The 19,355-nt window shown below is 44.7% G+C and overlaps 1 protein-coding gene across 2 annotated transcripts in view; it reads left to right on the forward strand.

Annotated features, from left to right (window-relative positions):
• The window catches only part of ADARB2 (adenosine deaminase RNA specific B2 (inactive)), a 718,056-nt gene that overhangs the window by 250,877 nt on the left and 447,824 nt on the right, over window positions 1-19,355 (forward strand). The window contains exon 1 of one of the 2 annotated variants that reach the window (XM_056519508.1): window positions 5,691-5,767. The exons of the other annotated variant lie outside the window; for it this stretch is intronic. Coding sequence (XP_056375483.1) covers window positions 5,692-5,767 — 76 coding nt within the window. The 5' untranslated portion in view covers window position 5,691. Of the gene's footprint in view, window positions 1-5,690; window positions 5,768-19,355 lie in introns of those variants that run through there. 2 annotated transcript variants of the gene reach the window in all.

The raw sequence follows: 19,355 nt of genomic DNA on the forward strand, positions 1-19,355 counted from the left end.
TGTGCTCTCTGAATATAATACTGCCACATACTGTACCCTTTAAATACAATCCTGCCACACACTGTACTCTTTGAATATAATAGTGCCACACTGTGCCCATGAATGTAATACTGCCACCCACTGTACCCCTGAATATAAACCCTCAAAAATAACCATGCTATATACGCTGTACCCTCTGAATATAACTCACATATGCCACACACTACCTTCCAAATATAATAATCCCTTCATAATAATAATACTAATACTGTTACACACTGTTTCTTCTCAGTTTATCTGAATCACACCTGTCCTCCTCCAGACCCCTCTGTCCTCCTCCAGACCCCTCTGTCCTCCTTCTGGCTCCTCTGTTCCAACCCCCCCCCCAGACCCATAAGTCCTCCTACATGCTCCTCTTCCCCCTCCCTAGACCACTAAGTCCTCTCCAGGCTCCTCTGCCCCCTCCCCAGACCCCGTGAATTCTGCTCTAGGCTAGCCTGCCAAACTCTCCAGACCCCAAAGTCCAACCCATACCCAATCACCTCCTGCCCCCCCACATTGATGAACAGTATATGCATTTATGTATGATGTGTATGAGTCTGGTGTATGTATGATATTTGTGTGTATGATGTATGTATGATAAATTTACACATCTTACACCCATCTATCATACATATACACACACATCATTCATACATCATACATACATTATATACACACATCATACATACACATGCCGCCTCCGCCCCCCCTCCCACACATGCATAATACATACATACATATACATCCTACATAAACACATCATATATACACCCGCCACCTCCAGATCCCCCCATGATACATACATCTCCACAAGGGAACGTGCCTGTAGTGCCTGCGCTGCGCCTGCGCTGTGTGCGCTGTGTACGCTGAGAGGAGGAGGGAGGGAGGGGGTTTACATCTCGGCAGCGGGTGGTAGAAGCTAGGGGGGAGGGAATGGGGGGTTGAGACCAGCGCCGGTGGGGGGGGGGTTGAGACTAGCGCCGGGGGGGGGTTGAGACTTGCGCCGGGGGGTTGAGACTAGCACCGAGGGGGGATTGAGACTAGCGCCGGGGGGGGGGCTTTTGAGACTAGCGCCAGGCCTGCGACAAGCCTCCCCTTCAGGCCCGGGCACGATCTGCAGCCATTGTATACTATAGTGGCAGGGGGGCCCGCAGGTCTCTAATTACACCATTTAGGCAGCCGCGAGGCCCCTTTTAGCGTGAGGCCTTAGGCGGCCGCCTAAATCGCCTACTTAGAGAGCCGCCTCTGAGATAGATAGACAGATAGATATGAGATAGATAGATATGAGATAGATAGATAGCTATGAGATAGTTAGACATGAGATAGATAGTTATGAGATAGATAGATAGATAGATATGAGATAGATAGATAGATAGATAGATAGTTATGAGATAGATAGACATGAGATAGATAGATATGAGATAGATAGATAGATAGATAGATAGATATGAGATAGATAGATAGATAGATAGATAGATATGAGATAGATAGATAGATAATGAGATAGATAGATAGATATGAGATGATAGATAGTTATGAGATAGATAGATATATATGAGATAGATATGAGATAGATAGATAGATATGAGATAGAAAGATACTGTAGATAGAGAATGAAAACTTATATTTACCATTGCCGTACTCATACTGATCCATAGAATAAAGTAATAAAAAAAACATATCATTGATACTCTATAGTGGTAAACTCTTGAAAAGAGATGCCTCTAAACCACCCCCACCCCCAAAGAATTAATAAATGCTGGAATTCTATTCATTATTTCAGTTCTGCCTCATAAATATATATATATATATATATATATATATATATATATATATATATATATATATATATACTGTATATAAATAATGTTACATTACATATAGTATTATATACCAGAGGAAAAAACAAAGCATTGCCACTGCCAATTAAAATAATATTTTTTATTAAATCACAATTAAAACATTACAAAAAGATTTGTGCAAAATGTGCCAGTATTCAGATACAATCCAATAACTGCTGCTCCCGGTTGTTCTTGTATATATATATATATATATATATATATATATATATATATATATGTGTGTAAACTCACTATCTTATTTGTTAAAGGGGAGTGTGCAATGTATAGGGGATGAGGGTGATATTCACCAACACTCCACTACACCATTAGTACCTTGTACCCCTAAAAAATTCCCCCGTGGCCTCCATAAGTCAAATAGCCCCACATGCATTACATCTCTCTATGTCAATAGACACTCACCCATAATGACACCGGTACAGCCAACCCCGACGTACGTTTCGTTAAGGAACTTTATGAATTATATCTGAATACTGGCACATTTTGCACAAATCTTTTTGTAATGTTTTAATTGTGATTTAATAAAATATATTATTTTAATTGGCAGTGGTAATGCTTTGCTTTTTCCTCTGGTATATAATAGGTAGTAATCTATACTGTGCTATACAATAGTGAGAACAGAGACATAATCTATTATGGTGATAGGAAATAGATTAAGACCGAGGGGTCTGTGTGAACTTTTGTTGATAATCAATTAAATATAGTATGTTTAATTTCTACTACATTTACTCTACATTGAGATTCAACAAACTACAGATCTACAAATTGGATTTAACTGGATCTACAAATAGGATTCAAAAGGCCCCTGAGCGGGCCAGCAATATACAGTACACAGCACATGCCTACCCAATGAAATGTCATTTACCAGCAGTATATTAGCTAGAGTACAGCTTGGGAATGGTAAAAGGTTTACGAAATTACCAAATGCAGGTTTTACAGCAACATTTTAAAAAACTTCAGGTAAGAAATGAAAATAGAAAAGCACAACTTTACAGACAAATAATTAAATCTATAGGAAAAAAATATGGTACATGCCCAGAATACAATTATTTGAGATGCTGAGATACGTTTTACTTCTATTAAATTGGACTTCTATTTTGTATGCCGATTTTTGGTTTACCGTCCAAATAAAAAAAAATTGGGGGAAAGCTTTTTAAATTAAGAATCCTCAGTGCTGGGATTTCAGAGCAGAAATGGGCTGTGAAATATGACAGGAACAAATAAAATTATTAAAAGTCAATAGGAAAATATTTATTTCAGGGCTTCAGCTTCAATTGTCAAAAATCAAACAGAATTAGTGGAATAGTTCAACATTCAGCAAATGCGGAAAGCTGAGCAAAGATTCTGGAACCGAGAGGAAGCAAATCATAAAGCCTTTCAGGTTCTTTTCGAAATATGCACACAATATAGTAGAAGAAGTCCATTGCAAGCCTAAAAGCCAAAAAGTGCATATTACAGACATTCAAAACCAGCAAATTTCCACTTACTATTGAGAAAGCAGCATAACAGTGTTAAATTGCTGTAAAAAGGTTCAATTAAGTCATCATCACAGGAGCCCATGGGCACATTCTCACATTCTTTATGTGATTTGTATTCTTTTTAGTGTACATTATGAAGATTCTACATACATTGAAGAGTCTACATACAAATGTTTAGATTAACAAAATACTAATTCTTTAAAGGCATTGCCTATAAGAACTCTGAGATAACAGAGGAAATCCCCTAGTCAAATATTTTCTTGCATTACACAGAGCAGAGTATCCCTCTCTCTGGAGGTATTTGCATCTTTGCATTATACATTGGTACTGTCCCTGTCTTTTGGGGTGCCCACTTCCCTATCAGGGTGGCCCCAACCATGTGCTGGTCCCTACGCTACTTATGTACAGGGTTTAGCAAAGTCAAGGTAACAAACAGCACAGTATGGAAATCATGAAAAAGATCAGTGCAAAAGGGTTAACAAATGATTGAACAGCAATAGAAGTACTAATAGAGAATGCACAAACAAATGTATATTCAGGCTTAAACAAACCAGGTCAGTAAGGAAGAGAGCAGTGGGGTACAAAATCAGAATTCAATAGAGCAGTCAGGAAAACAGGCCAAAATTATATGCTAGAGCCACAGGCAGAAAAGATCTTTTATCGTAGGCAAGAACATATAGTCTAAGGGCAATATAAATAGACCAGCTCAGGAGCTAAGGTGACTTCTCTGGAAGACAATTTACACCCCTTTAGAGAAAGTCCTGGATTACGAAACAGAGTGAAGTGACGTCATTTTCACATGTAGACCTACCTTCCTGTAAAACAGCATTAGGATCTGTTCACACTGCTGTTACAACAGAAACCATGGTGGCAGTGTCAGATCCGTCTTATGATGCATAGTCATGCCTGTAGGAATCTATTGACTTTTATAATGTGGTCCATTTGGACACCGTTAGAGTGTCTGTCATTTTGATAGGAAAAATAATGCGACAGACTCTGAGGCTCTGAATGAAGCTTCTGACAGTAGTGTGAACTGAGCATTGGCTATATACAATTCTGTTGTGTTCTTGTTTATCAGGACTGAGCATACAGAGCCTGTGTAAAATACCCAGGATGTATGTATTGAGATTTTCCACCTGCCATTGAGAAACCAGCATAACAGTGTTAAATTGCTGTAAAAAGGTTCAATTAAGTCATCATCACAGGAGCCCACGGGCACATTCTCACATTCTATGATTTGTTTTCTTTTTTATTGTACATTATGAAGGTTCTACCGAGATTCAAGAGTCTACTTTCAAATGTTTAAATTAACAAAATACTAATTCTCTTTAAAGGCACCGCCTATAGGAACTCTGAGATAACAGAGGGAATCCCCTATCCAGAAATTTCTATGTATTACATAGAGTATCTCTCAGAGTATCTTTTAAAATGTTTGTATATTATATCATTGGTACTGTTATGCTGGGCAAGGATCTGCAATGTTTAAAGGGGTATTCCGGACAGAAACATTCCTTTGGGATAGGGGATAAGATGTCTGATTGCGGGTGGCCCGCCGCTGGGACCCGCCGCTGGGACCCCCCGTGATCTCCCTGCAGCACCCGCATTCTATGCGGGAGCTGCGTCTCCAGTTTCGGAAACCTCCGGGTTTCCGGGACTGGGGACGTGACGTCACACCAAGCCTCCTCCATTCATGTCTATGGTAGGGAATAAAATATTTTTGCCCAGAATACCCCTTTAATGTTTGTGCATTATATTATTGGTACTGTCATGTTGGACATGGATCCGCAATATAAAATTTTTTTGTATTATATTATTGCCACTATAATGCTGGGCAGGGATACGTGTGGCACTGAACTGACTCACACCTGCCTTTTCGGGTGCACAAGTCCCTAATAGGTTTCCCCATTCACGGTGCCGGTCTCTATGCTTCTAATGTGCAAAGTGTAACAAAGTCAAGGTAACAAACAACACAGTATGGAAGTCACGGAAAAGGTCAAGGAACAAAAGGGTTAACAAACGATTGAACAGCAATAGGAATTCTAACAGAGAATGCACAAACAAATAACATAGTATAATCATGGTTAAACAAACCAGATCAGTAACAGAGAGAACGATGCGGTACAAAATCAGAATTCAATAGAGCAGTCAAAAATACCAGGCCCAAAATATATACACAGCAAACCAGAGCCACGGACAAGGTAAAGATCCTTCATCTCAAGCAAGAACAAGGAGTCTGAGAGTAGTATAAATTGACTAGTTATAGAGGTCATGGGTGCTAAGGCCGAACACAATTGGTCAGTTGGCCATGCCACCTGATTGGCCCAAGTATCATTATGGCAACGGGCAAAGCTGCAGTTGAGGAGGAGAGGCTGGAGCGGTTGTCACCAAAATCAGACAAACCCATTACAGGTACATTGATGTTATCAGGCATTGTGGAATGCTTTATTTCTCTTGTGGTGGCACTGCAGTAAGATATAACACAAGGGATTCCAGAAGTGGGACACACTGTGATCAGCTCCTTAATAGACATGAGCAAAATACATTTTCAGTCTGTCAAATATGTTTCGGTTACAGATCCCAATTTAGAAGTGCTCAGATTGGCTGCTACAGTACACTGGTAGTATCTGGGGTTGTACCCAAGATGTTAAGTGCAGAAATGAGGAGATCCAAACACTGGAGTCATTTGAAAATAACTTGCGACTTTACTAGATGGTTCTGTAACAATTTCAGATATTACAGTCCCTTTGGCACAGGATTGCAAAGTTACAACTTTTGAGCAGATGGTTTAAAGTTAGTCACTATAATAGTATCTTTTATAGTACATATACTGACTGAAAGTCTCCATTGGCTTTTTATTTGTGTTTTAAAGTGATGCGGTGGCAGATAAAGATGTAGTCCATTTATGCCAGACTCTACTGGGAAGGACTTACTCGGGTTGGTTTACTGTGAGGCAGATACTTGAAACTTTACTCATGGTTTCCAGCACGAGGTGTGGGCCGCACAGTAACTAGCAGTAACATGCGTAGCCACTCAGCACTAGCCATACCCCTACCCCTTTGTGGTTAGGGCTAGTGCCCTAACACTATCCCCTTGTGGACTGGAATCCACAAAGGGATTAGTGTTTTTCAGAAAGGTCCTTGCTCAGCTGGTTTTCCACTTCTGGCTAGAAGATTGTCTATCTTGGAGCCGGAAAAAAGAATACTTTAAGATTGATGCCCTCACAATGTAGACTAGAAGCAACCTTTTGGGTGAAATTCCCCAAAACTCCACACAGTGCTATATTCACTGTGCACGTGACCCCGATATATCTCAGTTTAGATGATTCTTGCTACAAGAATAGTAGGTAGTTCTTACTTGTAGCAGATTGCAGCTGAAACAGGATGGCCTAAACCTGAACATGACTAACTACTCCTAGCAGGTAAATTCTGACTAGGTGTTTTCCTGCCATGAGCCAGCCTAACTGATTGAATAATCTAACAAATAGGAGCAGAGCTGATTAATGTCCTCTCTTTATTCTATTGAGAGCCAGACTACACTGTCTTTGGGTCCAGTCCTCTGAGGAGAGAAGGTTTGACTAGGAAACTCCTCCCTCAGCCTTTTTTTTTTTTTAGAAACTTGTACATAGAAACAGATGTAGTGCAGTCCTAGCCATGGCTCATTCAGTCGGCGCAGGCCTCACTCTGAATCTCTATTCGGAATTTTTCTGTCTGGAACATTCTTAGTGTGAACCTAGCCCAACAAACAAAACGACAGGTATTCCTCAGCCGAGGCAGCACAGAACAGCGAAAAGCCGGTGAATGTACACAATGGGGGAGATGTATCAAAACCTGTGTAGAAGAAGAGCGGTGCAGTTGCCCATAGTAACCAATCAGATTGTTTCTTTCATTTTTAAATAGAACTGTGAAAAATGAAAGAAGCGATCTGATTGGTTGCTATGGGCAACTGCACCACTCTTCTTCTATGCAGGATTTCATAAATCTCCCCCAATGTTCAAACTATTTTCTTATTTATAATTTTGCATGAAAATATTTTCTTTCTGTACATTTATTTCCGTAAGCAATTACTTAATTTATTATTTTATTTACCCCTCATACTGTCGAGCTGCTGTTGTTCAGGGCCGGACATTGTGCGGAGGCTTGTTCCCTGCTCTGCTGCTCATGTTTAGTGACACACTTACACCGTACTAATAACGATGCCCTTTGGGAATCCTCGGAATGCTTGTTGGTCATTGCCAAGGTATAATCAATAAATCTGCCAGCCAGGCTCTTAATGTTGTATTTCCTCTTGAAATTAAATGAACACTACTATTACTGATTTTTCATGGAGTCCCCTTACTAACTCACCCCACATGGGAATATTCCCATCAATATTGATTTTCTTAAGAATCTAACAGATGAAAAACAAGTAGCAGTGAAGTCTACCTGATATATTTTTTGGAAGTCATTCTATCATAAACCAAGGAATGTAGAGGCTATAAAGAAGGTTTTCCATGTATAAAATAGTTTATATGCTTACATTTCAGTATAAGTAGACATGCACAAAATCATTGATGGATTAAAAGAAGACATTGGGGCTCGGGGTCATGAATATTATACCAAATAGTATTTATTAATGTTTAAAAAATAATATATCAATCAGCGTCATGTGCTGTGACTCACAGGGCCCTTGTGAGTCAACAGGGACACAAGATAGAAATATAAAATAAAAATATATATAAAATATATAATGGCAAAAAAGGGCTAATAAAATAAAATACGGTAATAAAATGTGGCTGTTACGCCTAGCGCTCCGGGTCCCCGCTCCTCCCCGGAGCGCGTACGGCGTCTCTCTCTCCGCAGCGCCCCGGTCGGTCCCGCTGACCGGGAGCGCTGCCCTGTCATGGCCGTTGGGGATGCGATTCGCACAGCGGGACGCGCCCGCTCGCGAATCGCATCCCAGGTCACTTACCCGTTCCCGTCTCCTGCTGTCATGTGCTGGCGCGCGCGGCTCCGCTCTCTAGGGCGCGCGCGCGCCAGCTCCCTGAGACTTAAAGGGCCAGTGCACCAATGATTGGTGCCTGGCCCAATTAGCTTAATTGGCTCCCACCTGTTCCCTGGCTATATCTAGTCTCCTCCCTTGCTCTCCCTTGCCGGATCTTGTTGCCCTTGTGCCTAGTGAAAGCGTTTTGTGTGTTTAAAGCCTGTGTACCAGAACTTCTGCTATCTCCCCTGACTACGAATCTTGCCGCCTGCCCCCGACCTTCTGCTACGTCCGACTTTGCTTCTGCCTACTCCCTTGTACCTCGCCTATCTTCAGCAGCCAGAGAGGTGAGCCGTTGCTAGTGGATACGACCTGGTCACTACCGCCGCAGCAAGACCATCCCGCTTTGCGGCGGGCTCTGGTGAAAACCTGTAGTGGCTTAGAACCGGTCCACTAGCGCGGTCCTCGCCATCCCTCTCTGGCACAGAGGATCCACTACCTGCCAGCCGGCATCGTGACAGTAGATCCGGCCATGGATCCCGCTGAGGTCCCTCTGCCTTATATCTCGGATATCACCACGGTGATCGCCCAGCAATCCCGACAGATCGCCCATCTATCCCACCAGCTGTCGGAAATGTCCACCATTGTGCGCCAACTTCAGTCGCAACTTCAGCAGCAATCATCTCCTCCGCCAGCTCCTGCACCCCCTCCGCAGCGAGTGGCCACTCCTAGCCTCCGCCTGTCCTTGCCGGACAAATTTAATGGGGACTCTAAGTTTTGCCGTGGCTTTCTTTCGCAATGTTCCCTGCACTTGGAGATGATGTCGGACCAGTTTCCCACTGAAAGGTCTAAGGTGGCTTTCGTAGTCAGCCTTCTCTCTGGAAAAGCCCTGTCATGGGCCACACCGCTCTGGGACCGCAATGACCCCGTCACCGCCTCTGTACACTCCTTCTTCTCGGAAATTCGAAGTGTCTTTGAGGAACCTGCCCGAGCCTCTTCTGCTGAGACTGCCCTGCTGAACCTGGTCCAGGGTAATTCCTCCGTTGGCGAGTACGCCATACAATTCAGTACCCTTGCTTCTGAACTTTCCTGGAATAATGAGGCTCTCTGCGCGACCTTTAAAAAAGGCCTATCCAGCAACATTAAAGATGTTCTGGCCGCACGAGAGACTCCTGCTAACCTGCATGAACTCATTCATCTAGCCACTCGCATTGACATGCGTTTTTCTGAGAGGCATCAAGAGCTCCGCCAGGAAAAAGACTTAGATCTCTGGACACCTCTCCCACAGTCTCCACTGCAATCTGCGCCTAGGCCTCCCGCCGAGGAGGCCATGCAAGTGGATCGGTCTCGCCTGACCCTGGAAGAGAGGAATCGCCGTAAGGAAGAGAATCTTTGTCTGTACTGTGCCAGTACTGAACATTTTTTGGTGGAGTGCCCAATCCGTCCTCCACGTCTGGGAAACGCACGCTCGCACCCAGCTCTCGTGGGTGTGGCGTCTCTTGATGCTAAGTCGACTTCTCCACGTCTCACGGTGCCTGTTCGGATTTCTACATCAGCCAGCTCTCCCCTCTCAGCCGTGGCCTGCCTGGACTCTGGAGCTTCTGGGAATTTTATTCGGGAGTCCTTAGTGAATAAATTCCGCATTCCGGTGACCCGTCTTGTCAAGCCACTCCACATTTCCGCGGTCAACGGAGCCAGATTGGACTGCACCGTGCGTTATCGCACGGAGCCCCTCCTAATGTGCATCGGACCTCATCACGAGGAAATTGTATTTTTTGTCCTTCCTAATTGCACTTCTGAAGTTCTCCTTGGACTACCCTGGCTTCAACACCATTCCCCAACCCTGGATTGGTCCACTGGGGAGATCAAGAGTTGGGGTCCCTCTTGTTCCAAGGACTGCCTTCAACCGGTCCCCAGTACTCCCTGCCGTGACCCTGTGGTTCCTCCTGTATCCGGTCCCCCTAAGGTCATTAAGGACTCTGCCTGCCACAAGAAATGCCTCTCCCCCCCTCCCAGTCCCATCAGGCAAGCCTCTGTGTCCCCTCATGGCCCTCGTCCTGGTGTCACACTGCCCCGTGCCAAGTCTCGCCCTCTGCCCTCCCTCCCCATTCCTACTCCTGCTACTCTGCCTGCCGTTGAGGAATCCCTCCATCCTTTCCCGGTGTCCTCATCCCAGGGGAGGCAGTTACCGGACAAAGAGAAGGGGAGACCTAAGGGGGGGGGTACTGTTACGCCTAGCGCTCCGGGTCCCCGCTCCTCCCCGGAGCGCGTACGGCGTCTCTCTCTCCGCAGCGCCCCGGTCGGTCCCGCTGACCGGGAGCGCTGCCCTGTCATGGCCGTTGGGGATGCGATTCGCACAGCGGAACGCGCCCGCTCGCGAATCGCATCCCAGGTCACTTACCCGTTCCCGTCTCCTGCTGTCATGTGCTGGCGCGCGCGGCTCCGCTCTCTAGGGCGCGCGCGCGCCAGCTCCCTGAGACTTAAAGGGCCAGTGCACCAATGATTGGTGCCTGGCCCAATTAGCTTAATTGGCTCCCACCTGTTCCCTGGCTATATCTAGTCTCCTCCCTTGCTCTCCCTTGCCGGATCTTGTTGCCCTTGTGCCTAGTGAAAGCGTTTTGTGTGTTTAAAGCCTGTGTACCAGAACTTCTGCTATCTCCCCTGACTACGAATCTTGCCGCCTGCCCCCGACCTTCTGCTACGTCCGACTTTGCTTCTGCCTACTCCCTTGTACCTCGCCTATCTTCAGCAGCCAGAGAGGTGAGCCGTTGCTAGTGGATACGACCTGGTCACTACCGCCGCAGCAAGACCATCCCGCTTTGCGGCGGGCTCTGGTGAAAACCTGTAGTGGCTTAGAACCGGTCCACTAGCGCGGTCCTCGCCATCCCTCTCTGGCACAGAGGATCCACTACCTGCCAGCCGGCATCGTGACAGTGGCCACACACTATAATAAATACAACCTGGATGTTTTAGATTGCTCACTTTTATCATGCGACTAAGTTCAGTAAGCCAGTAATGTCCAGGTATGGTGACAAGTCTATGACTCCCTGATTGGGGAGTGTGGAAAGATGCAATGTTATTAGTTGTACTACAATATTAGGTAACAGTTGTGCAGGTAGGTGGATGGTACCTTGAGATGCGTGTCAATTGTAGTCCACGTTCCGGTGTCTCCTGGCAGGCTGCATGCTAGAGACTTGGCCGTCTTGGCAGCGCGAGCGGCAGCGGGCTCCGGTTGTGTGTACTGCAGCGCTTCTCCAGGATGCAGCAGAAGAAGATCCCGGCGGCATCCTCGTGTTTGAGGTAGCGCGTGTTGTCACGGGTTGATTGGCAGGTCTCAATATTGTAGGTAGTGGTGGTCTCTGGGGTTATAAGTAGCTGGACGCGTTTCAGGACCTCCTTAGGTCCTTTCTTCAGCAGCTTGGTATAGTGTGTTTGGGGGTCATTCTCTAAGATACATATACCTTAAACCCCTCCTCTTTGAGGAAACATCACATCCAGTTTGATAAAGTTTGATAAACTTTATCAAACTGGATTTGACGTTACAAAAAGACTTCCTCCACTATCTACAGAACCTGCTCTGATGCCAAACAAGGGGCAATAGGTAAAAAGTGGCACCAATCAGATTACAACTAGTGAATGTGCAGTTCACAGAACTCTCGTTTTACTTCTTCCCAAATTGTTTGTCATTTTCTTCCCCCTAGTTTACAGTGCTTTTTCCTTCTTGCAGATTGGTTATGTATCAGCTCCTTTTCGGAAAATGTTGGGACCTGGCCCAATGTTTCTTGCCCACGTGTCACCCCGTACATATCTGAAGAGGTTAAAGTGTGAAATCCTCAATTTGCATTTTTTTTCCCCTTCTCCTTTTACCATTTTCCTCAGTATCATTTTCTGTTAGTTATGGTTGTAATGGGCATGGGGGCGGGGGGTGGGGTGGGGGGGGGGTTGGGGGGGATATGAAATCTGCTTTAAAATCCACATGACTTACAGAAATACTGCATGTGACCCCCCTAAAATGCTTATTTTCATGGCCACAATCAGTTATTCATATTCATGAGTTATTTCATATTCATTTTTACTAAACTTTCTTCTCTGTGTCCTGAATTTCTCCAAACTATATTGATTTTCCTTTCACTGAAGATGTAGACACATAACTTACGTTCAGCTTACATGCGCTTAAAGTGTTAAACTTTTAGTGTTAGTGTATATGTATACATAGTATACATAACTGAAAGTCTGTAAAGTAAAATAGCATGAGACTGAACTACCTCTATACCAAGCTTTACCATAGACCATCCCCTTGAAATAAAGAGGCCAGACAACAATAGAACTATTAAATGGGTGGGGGTTGGCCACAGCATTTTTTATTTTATTCTTTATAAAAATAACAAAATATATTTAAGATTAAGGCACTTGACACTCGTTCAATCTGGTCGGTACTGCCATACCGCCTCGGGTGCACAGGTTCAGACACCAGACTGACCACCTTTCGCGACCTCTGACCGCCGCTGTGACTTCACAAAACACTGGCGGAGACTAAATAAAAAAACAGCAGAAAAAACAGGACAAGAAAATAAAAGACAAACAAAAAGAGAGGGTGGGACAAGACCTCTGGATCCCAGGGGGGAATGGCGCACACCACAGGGAGCGCACTATATAAATGCAGAAGGGGGGGGGGGGCACAAAAAAAACATGGGAATACTGCTATCCCTGATTGGCTTGGCTCCCAAGGATTAACCCCTTCCCCCTCTAAGGTCAGCAGCAAGAGGAGGTGGAGAGCAGACTTGCTGGAGCCTGATTTTTTAAAGGGCCAGCCGCTTATCAGTCAGGGGGCAGGCTGAATTAGGCATCGCTTGCCCCTTCATAAATTAAAGCAAAAAAAATCAGCATTACCAGCCCTACTGCTTTGTGTTAAATTCCCTTTATCAGAACAGTATGGCCTCATAGCAAATAATGGGTGCTGTATTACGTACAACACATATGTGCCGAAAGGTTTCCTGAAATAAAGCATTAAAGGGGTACTCTAGTGGAAAACTTTTTATTTTTTTTAAATCAACTGGTGCCAGAAAGTTAAACAGATTTGTAAATTACTTCTATTAAAAAATCTTAATCTTTCCAGTACTTATTAGGGTCTGTATACTACATAGGAAATGCTTTTCTTTTTGGAACACAGAGCTCTCTGCTGACATCATGACCACAGTGCTCTCTGCTGACACCTCTGTCCATTTTAGGAACTGTCCAGAGCAGCATATGTTTGCTATGGGGATTTTCTCCTACTCTGGACAGTTCCTAAAATGGACAGAGATGTCAGCAGAGAGCACTGTGGTCATGATGTCAGCAGAGAGCTCTGTGTTCCAAAAAGAAAACCATTTCCTCAGTAGTATTCAGCAGCTAATAAGCACAGGAAAGATTAAGATTTTTAATAGAAGTAATTTACAAATCTGTTTAACTTTCTGGCACCAGTGGAATTTTTTTTAAACGTTTTCCACGGGAGTACCCCTTTAAGGTGACCAATTTTTTGGCCTTGTAAATTGATAGAGCTACAAATATGGCAGAGCAAAATTTACAATTTGTGCATAATGATAACTCCATGCAGGGGCTAACAGTAGCTAAGAAGGGGCGGGGGGGGGGGGGGGGCACTTGCTTTTGGTACAGTCAGGTAGAGATATAAAGTTGGGCAATGAATTAGTGGATCTAAAGGTTCTGTGTGTGCATTGTGAATGTATATGTGATGTGTAGGTATGTGTGTGTAATGTGTAGATAATTTGTATATGTGTGTAATGTGTAGATAATTTGTATGTGTGTGTGTGTAATGTGTAGATAATTTGTATATGTGTGTGTAATGTGTAGATAATTTGTATGTATGTGTGTAATGTGTAGATAATTTCTATATGTGTGCAATGTGTAGATAATTTGTATGTGTGTGTAATGTGTAGATAATTTGTATGTGTGTGTGTAATGTGTAGATCATTTGTATGTGTGTGTAATGTGTAGATAATTTGTATGTGTGTGTGTAATGTGTAGATAATTTGTATATGTGTGTAATGTGTAGATAATTTGTATGTGTGTGTGTGTAATGTGTAGATAATTTGTATGTGTGTGTGTAATGTGTAGATAATTTGTATATGTGTGTGTAATGTGTAGATAATTTGTATGTGTGTGTGTGTGTAATGTGTAGATAATTTGTATATGTGTGTAATGTGTAGATAATTTGTATATGTGTGTAATGTGTAGATAATTTGTATGTGTGTGTGTAATGTGTAGATAATTTGTATATGTGTGTAATATGTAGATAATTTGTATGTGTGTGTGTAATGTGTAGATAATTTGTATATGTGTGTGTAATGTGTAGATCATTTATATGTGTGTGTGTAACATGTAGATATGTGTGTGTAACATGTAGGTATGTGTGTGTGATGTGTAGGTATGTGTGTGTGATGTGTAGGTATGTGTGTGTTCTGTATATGTATATATGTGTGTAGCCAGTGTATAAGTGTGTCTTATACCAGCACTAAATTTGTATGCTGTATAGTGCAACCCTATGGCCCTCATTTACTAAGAGTGTTGTGTAGGTTTCTATTTTCCACGGTATTTACTAAGGTTTCCCCACATTTTCCACTTTCCCTACAATTTGCTTTTTTTACACATGCTCTGATCTGTCTGGTTTTCCTCGGCTCAAATCCACCACATTTTATGTGGAAACCTTAGTAAGTATGTTGGGTTTTTGTAAAAATGTCGGGAACACGCCCCTTTTCAGAGACCACGCCCCATTTTCCCAGTGGTCACGCAACTATTTCAGGTTTTCTTAGCAAAATGGAGAGTTAGTCAGGGTTTTTTAAATTCTGGCGCAAAGTCTGGCGCAAAATCTGGTGCACAACCCGACAAAACATGTCGGGTTTGCAATAGTAAATGAGGGCCTGTATGTGTGTAGCACAGCTGTATTGTGTGTGTGTGGTATTGCAGTACTCTGTACGTCAAAAATCACCAGAATGGCCTAAACCTGGACTAGACAATGTAAAAATATCACAGATTTCTGGCACATTCTGAGGCTATGTTCACACCTTGGAATTTCCCTGCGGAATTCTGCATTGGAAATCTGCACGGAGATTCTGCCGCAGCAGAGTCCCATTATATGCAACAGGATTCTGCTGCGCTGCGAAATTGTTTGGCAAAATTTCCATGACAGATGTTCCTGCCGTGGAAATTCCAAATTCCGTGTCCGGGCATGCTGTCCGGGCATGCTGAGAGTTGTAGTTTTGCAACAGCTGGAGGCACACTGAATGAGTAATTCTGGGCCATTGTTTTGTTCACAACTTACATGTAACTCCTGGAGTTGTGATAGAACATTCTTTACATTGAGCGGAAACCTCCAGTAATGGCTATAAATGCCTCACCTCCAGATATCCACGTACTGTACAGTGCTGCTCTATATACACTCTTTTATACACTCAGTGACTAAAGTACAATGGTTGCTACAGAATTATCACTTAAAAACCACTGCTACAGTATAAAGAACAAGACAAATTACAGCCTGCGCCTACAAGCACCTTTTCCAGGGGTATTGTCTTTTAGAAATACAATTGAAGGTGCCGAGAACTCTCAGCGATCTGTCTGCCACTGTTCTCTTGTTTTGTTTAATACCAGAGAGTACGTAGTATTTTAGTTGTCCAAGCAAAAAACAGTAATGTATATATTGATGTGTGTATATAGTATATACACTGATCATCCATATCAGAGGCGTAACCTGTAGCTTATGGGGCCCAATGGAAAATATACAACAGAGCTTCATGTGCCATTTGGCCCACTCCTCATAAGATACTGCTCCAGCTGTCTCAGGTGTAAAGGTGTCTTCTCTAGACTGCAGGTATATGGTCCCACTCCTCATAAGATACTGCTCCAGCTGTCTCACGTGTGAAGGTGTCTTCTCCAGACTGCAGGTATCTTGGCCCACTCCTCATAAGATACTGCTCCAGCTGTCTCAGATGTGAAGGTGTCTTCTCCAGACTGCAGGTATCTGGTCCCACTCCTCATAAGATACTGCTCCAGCTGTCTCAGGTGTGAAGGTGTCTTCTCCAGACTTCTGGTATCTTGGCTCACTCCTCATAAGATCCTGCTCCAGCTGTCTCAGGTGTGAAGCTGTCTTCTCCAGACTGCAGGTATCTTGGCCCACTCCTCATAAGATACTGCTCCAGCTGTCTCAGGTGTGAAGGTGTCTTCTCCAGACTGCAGGTATCTTGGCCCACTCCTCATAAGATCCTGCTCCAGCTGTCTCAGGTGTGAAGGTGTCTTCTCCTGACTGCAGGTATCTTGGCTCACTCCTCATAAGATCCTGCTCCAGCTGTCTCAGGTATAAAGGTTTCTTCTCCAGACTGCAGGTATCTGGTCCCACTCCTCATAAGATACTGCTCCAGCTGTCTCAGGTGTGAAGGTGTCTTCTCCAGACTGCAGGTATCTTGGCTCACTCCTCATAAGATCCTGCTCCAGCTGTCTCAGGTGTGAAGGTGTCTTCTCCAGACTGCAGGTATCTTGGCCCACTCCTCATAAGATACTGCTCCAGCTGTCTCAGGTGTGAAGGTGTCTTCTCCAGACTGCAGGTATCTTGGCCAACTCCTCATAAGATCCTGCTCCAGCTGTCTCAGGTGTGAAGGTGTCTTCTCCAGACTGCAGGTATCTTGGTCCACTCCTCATAATATACTGCTCCAGCTGTCTCAAGTGTGAAGGTGTCTTCTCTAGACTGCAGGTATCTTGGTCCACTCCTCAGAAGATCCTGCTCCAGCTGTCTCAGGTGTGAAGGAGTCTTCTCTAGACAGCATGTATCTTGGCCCACTCCTCATAAGATACTGCTCCAACTGTGTCAGGTGTGAAGGTGTCTTCTCTAGACTGCAGGTATCTTGGCTCACTCCTCATAAGATCCTGCTCCAGCTGTCTCAGGTGTGAAGGTGTCTTCTCCAGACTGCAGGTATCTTGGTCCACTCCTCATAAGATCCTGCTCCAGCTGTCTCAGGTGTGTAGATGTCTTCTCTAAACTGCAGGTATTTTGGCCCACTCCTCATAAGATCCTGCTCCAGCTGTCTCAGGTGTGAAGGTGTCTTCTCTAGACTGCAGGTATATGGTCCCACTCCTCAGAAGATCCTGCTCCAGCTGTCTCAGGTGTGAAGGTGTCTTTTCCAGACTGCAGGTATCTGGTCCCACTCCTCATAAGATCCTGCTCCTGCTGTCTCAGGTGTGAAGGTGTCTTCTGCAAACTGCAGGTATCTTGGTCCACTCCTCATAAGATCCTGCTCCAGCTGTCTCAGGTGTGAAGGTGTCTTCTCCAGACTGCAGGTATCTTGGCCCACTCCTCATAAGATCCTGCTCCAGCTGTCTCAGGTGTGAAGGTGTCTTCTCCAGAGAGCAGGTATCTTGGCCCACTCCTCATAAGATCCTGCTCCAGCTGTCTCAGGTGTGAAGGTGTCTTCTGCAAACTGCAGGTATCTTGGCTCACTCCTCATAAGATCCTGCTCCAGCTGTCTCAAGTGTGAAGGTGTCTTCTCCAGACTGCAGGTATCTTGGTCCACTCCTCACAATATACTGCTCCAGCTGTCTCAGGTGTGAAGGTGTCTTCTCCTGACTGCAGGTATCTTGGCTCACTCCTCATAAGATCCTGTTCCAGCTGTCTCAGGTGTGAATGTGTCTTCTCCAGACTGCAGGTATCTTGGCCCACTCCTCATAAGATCCTGCTCCGGCTTTCTCAGGTATCAAGGTGTCTTCTCCAGACTGCAGGTATTTTGGCCCACTCCTCATAAGATCCTGCTCCAGCTGTCTCAGGTGTGAAGGTGTCTTCTGCAAACTGCAGGTATCTTGGCCCACTCCTCATAAGATACTGCTCCAGCTGTCTCAGGTGTGAAGGTGTCTTCTCCAGACTGCAGGTATCTTGGTCCACTCCTCATAAGATCCTGTTCCAGCTGTCTCAGGTGTGAAGGTGTCTTCTCCAGACTGCAGGTATCTTGGCTCACTCCTCATAAGATCGTGCTCCAGCTGTCTTAGGTGTGAAGATGTCATCTCTAGACTGCAGGTATCTTGGCCCACTCCTCATAAGATCCTGCTCCAGCTGTCTCAGGTGTGAATGTGTCTTCTCCAGACTGCAGATATCTTGGCCCACTCCTCATAAGATCCTGCTCCAACTGTGTCAGGTGTGAAGGTGTCTTCTCCAGACTAGAGGTATCTTGGCCCACTCCTCATAAGATACTGCTCCAGCTGTCTCAGGTGTGAAGGTGTCTTCTCCAGACTGCAGGTATCTTGGCCACTCCTCATAATATCCTGCTCCAGCTGTCTCAGGTGTGAAGATGTCTTCTCTAGACTGCAGGTATCTTGGCCCACTCCTCATAATATACTGCTCCAGCTGTCTCAGGTGTAAAGGTGTCTTCTCCAGACAGCAAGTATCTTGGTCCACTCCTCATAAGATCTTGCTCCAGCTGTCTCAGGTGTGAAGATGTCTTCTCCAGACAGCAGGTATCTTGGCCCACTCCTCATAAGGTCCTGCTCCAGCTGTCTCAGGTGTGAAGGTGTCTTCTCCAGACTGCAAGTATCTTGGCCCACTCCTCATAAGATCCTGCTCCAGCTGTCTCAGGTGTGAAGGTGTCTTCTCCAGACTGGAGATATCTTGGCCCACTCCTCATAAGATCCTGCTCCAGCTGTCTCAGGTGTGAAGGTGTCTTCTCCAGACTGCAGTTATCTTGGCCCACTCCTCATAAGATCCTGCTCCAGCTGTCTCAGGTTTGAAGGTGTCTTCTCCAGACTGCAGGTATCTTGGCCCACTCCTCATAAGATCCTGCTCCAGCTGTCTCAGGTGTGAAGGTGTCTTCTCCAGACTGCAGGTATCTTGGCCCACTCCTCATAAGATCCTGCTCCAGCTGTCTCAGGTGTGAAGGTGTCTTCTCCAGACTGCAGGTATCTTGGCCCACTCCTCATAAGATCCTGCTCCAGCTGTCTCAGGTGTGAAGGTGTCTTCTCCAGACTGCAGGTATCTTCCAGCTCCTCCCACAGATGTTCTATAGGATTC

Source organism: Hyla sarda, chromosome 5 (assembly GCF_029499605.1).
Source record: "Hyla sarda isolate aHylSar1 chromosome 5, aHylSar1.hap1, whole genome shotgun sequence".
NCBI lineage: Eukaryota > Metazoa > Chordata > Amphibia > Anura > Hylidae > Hyla > Hyla sarda.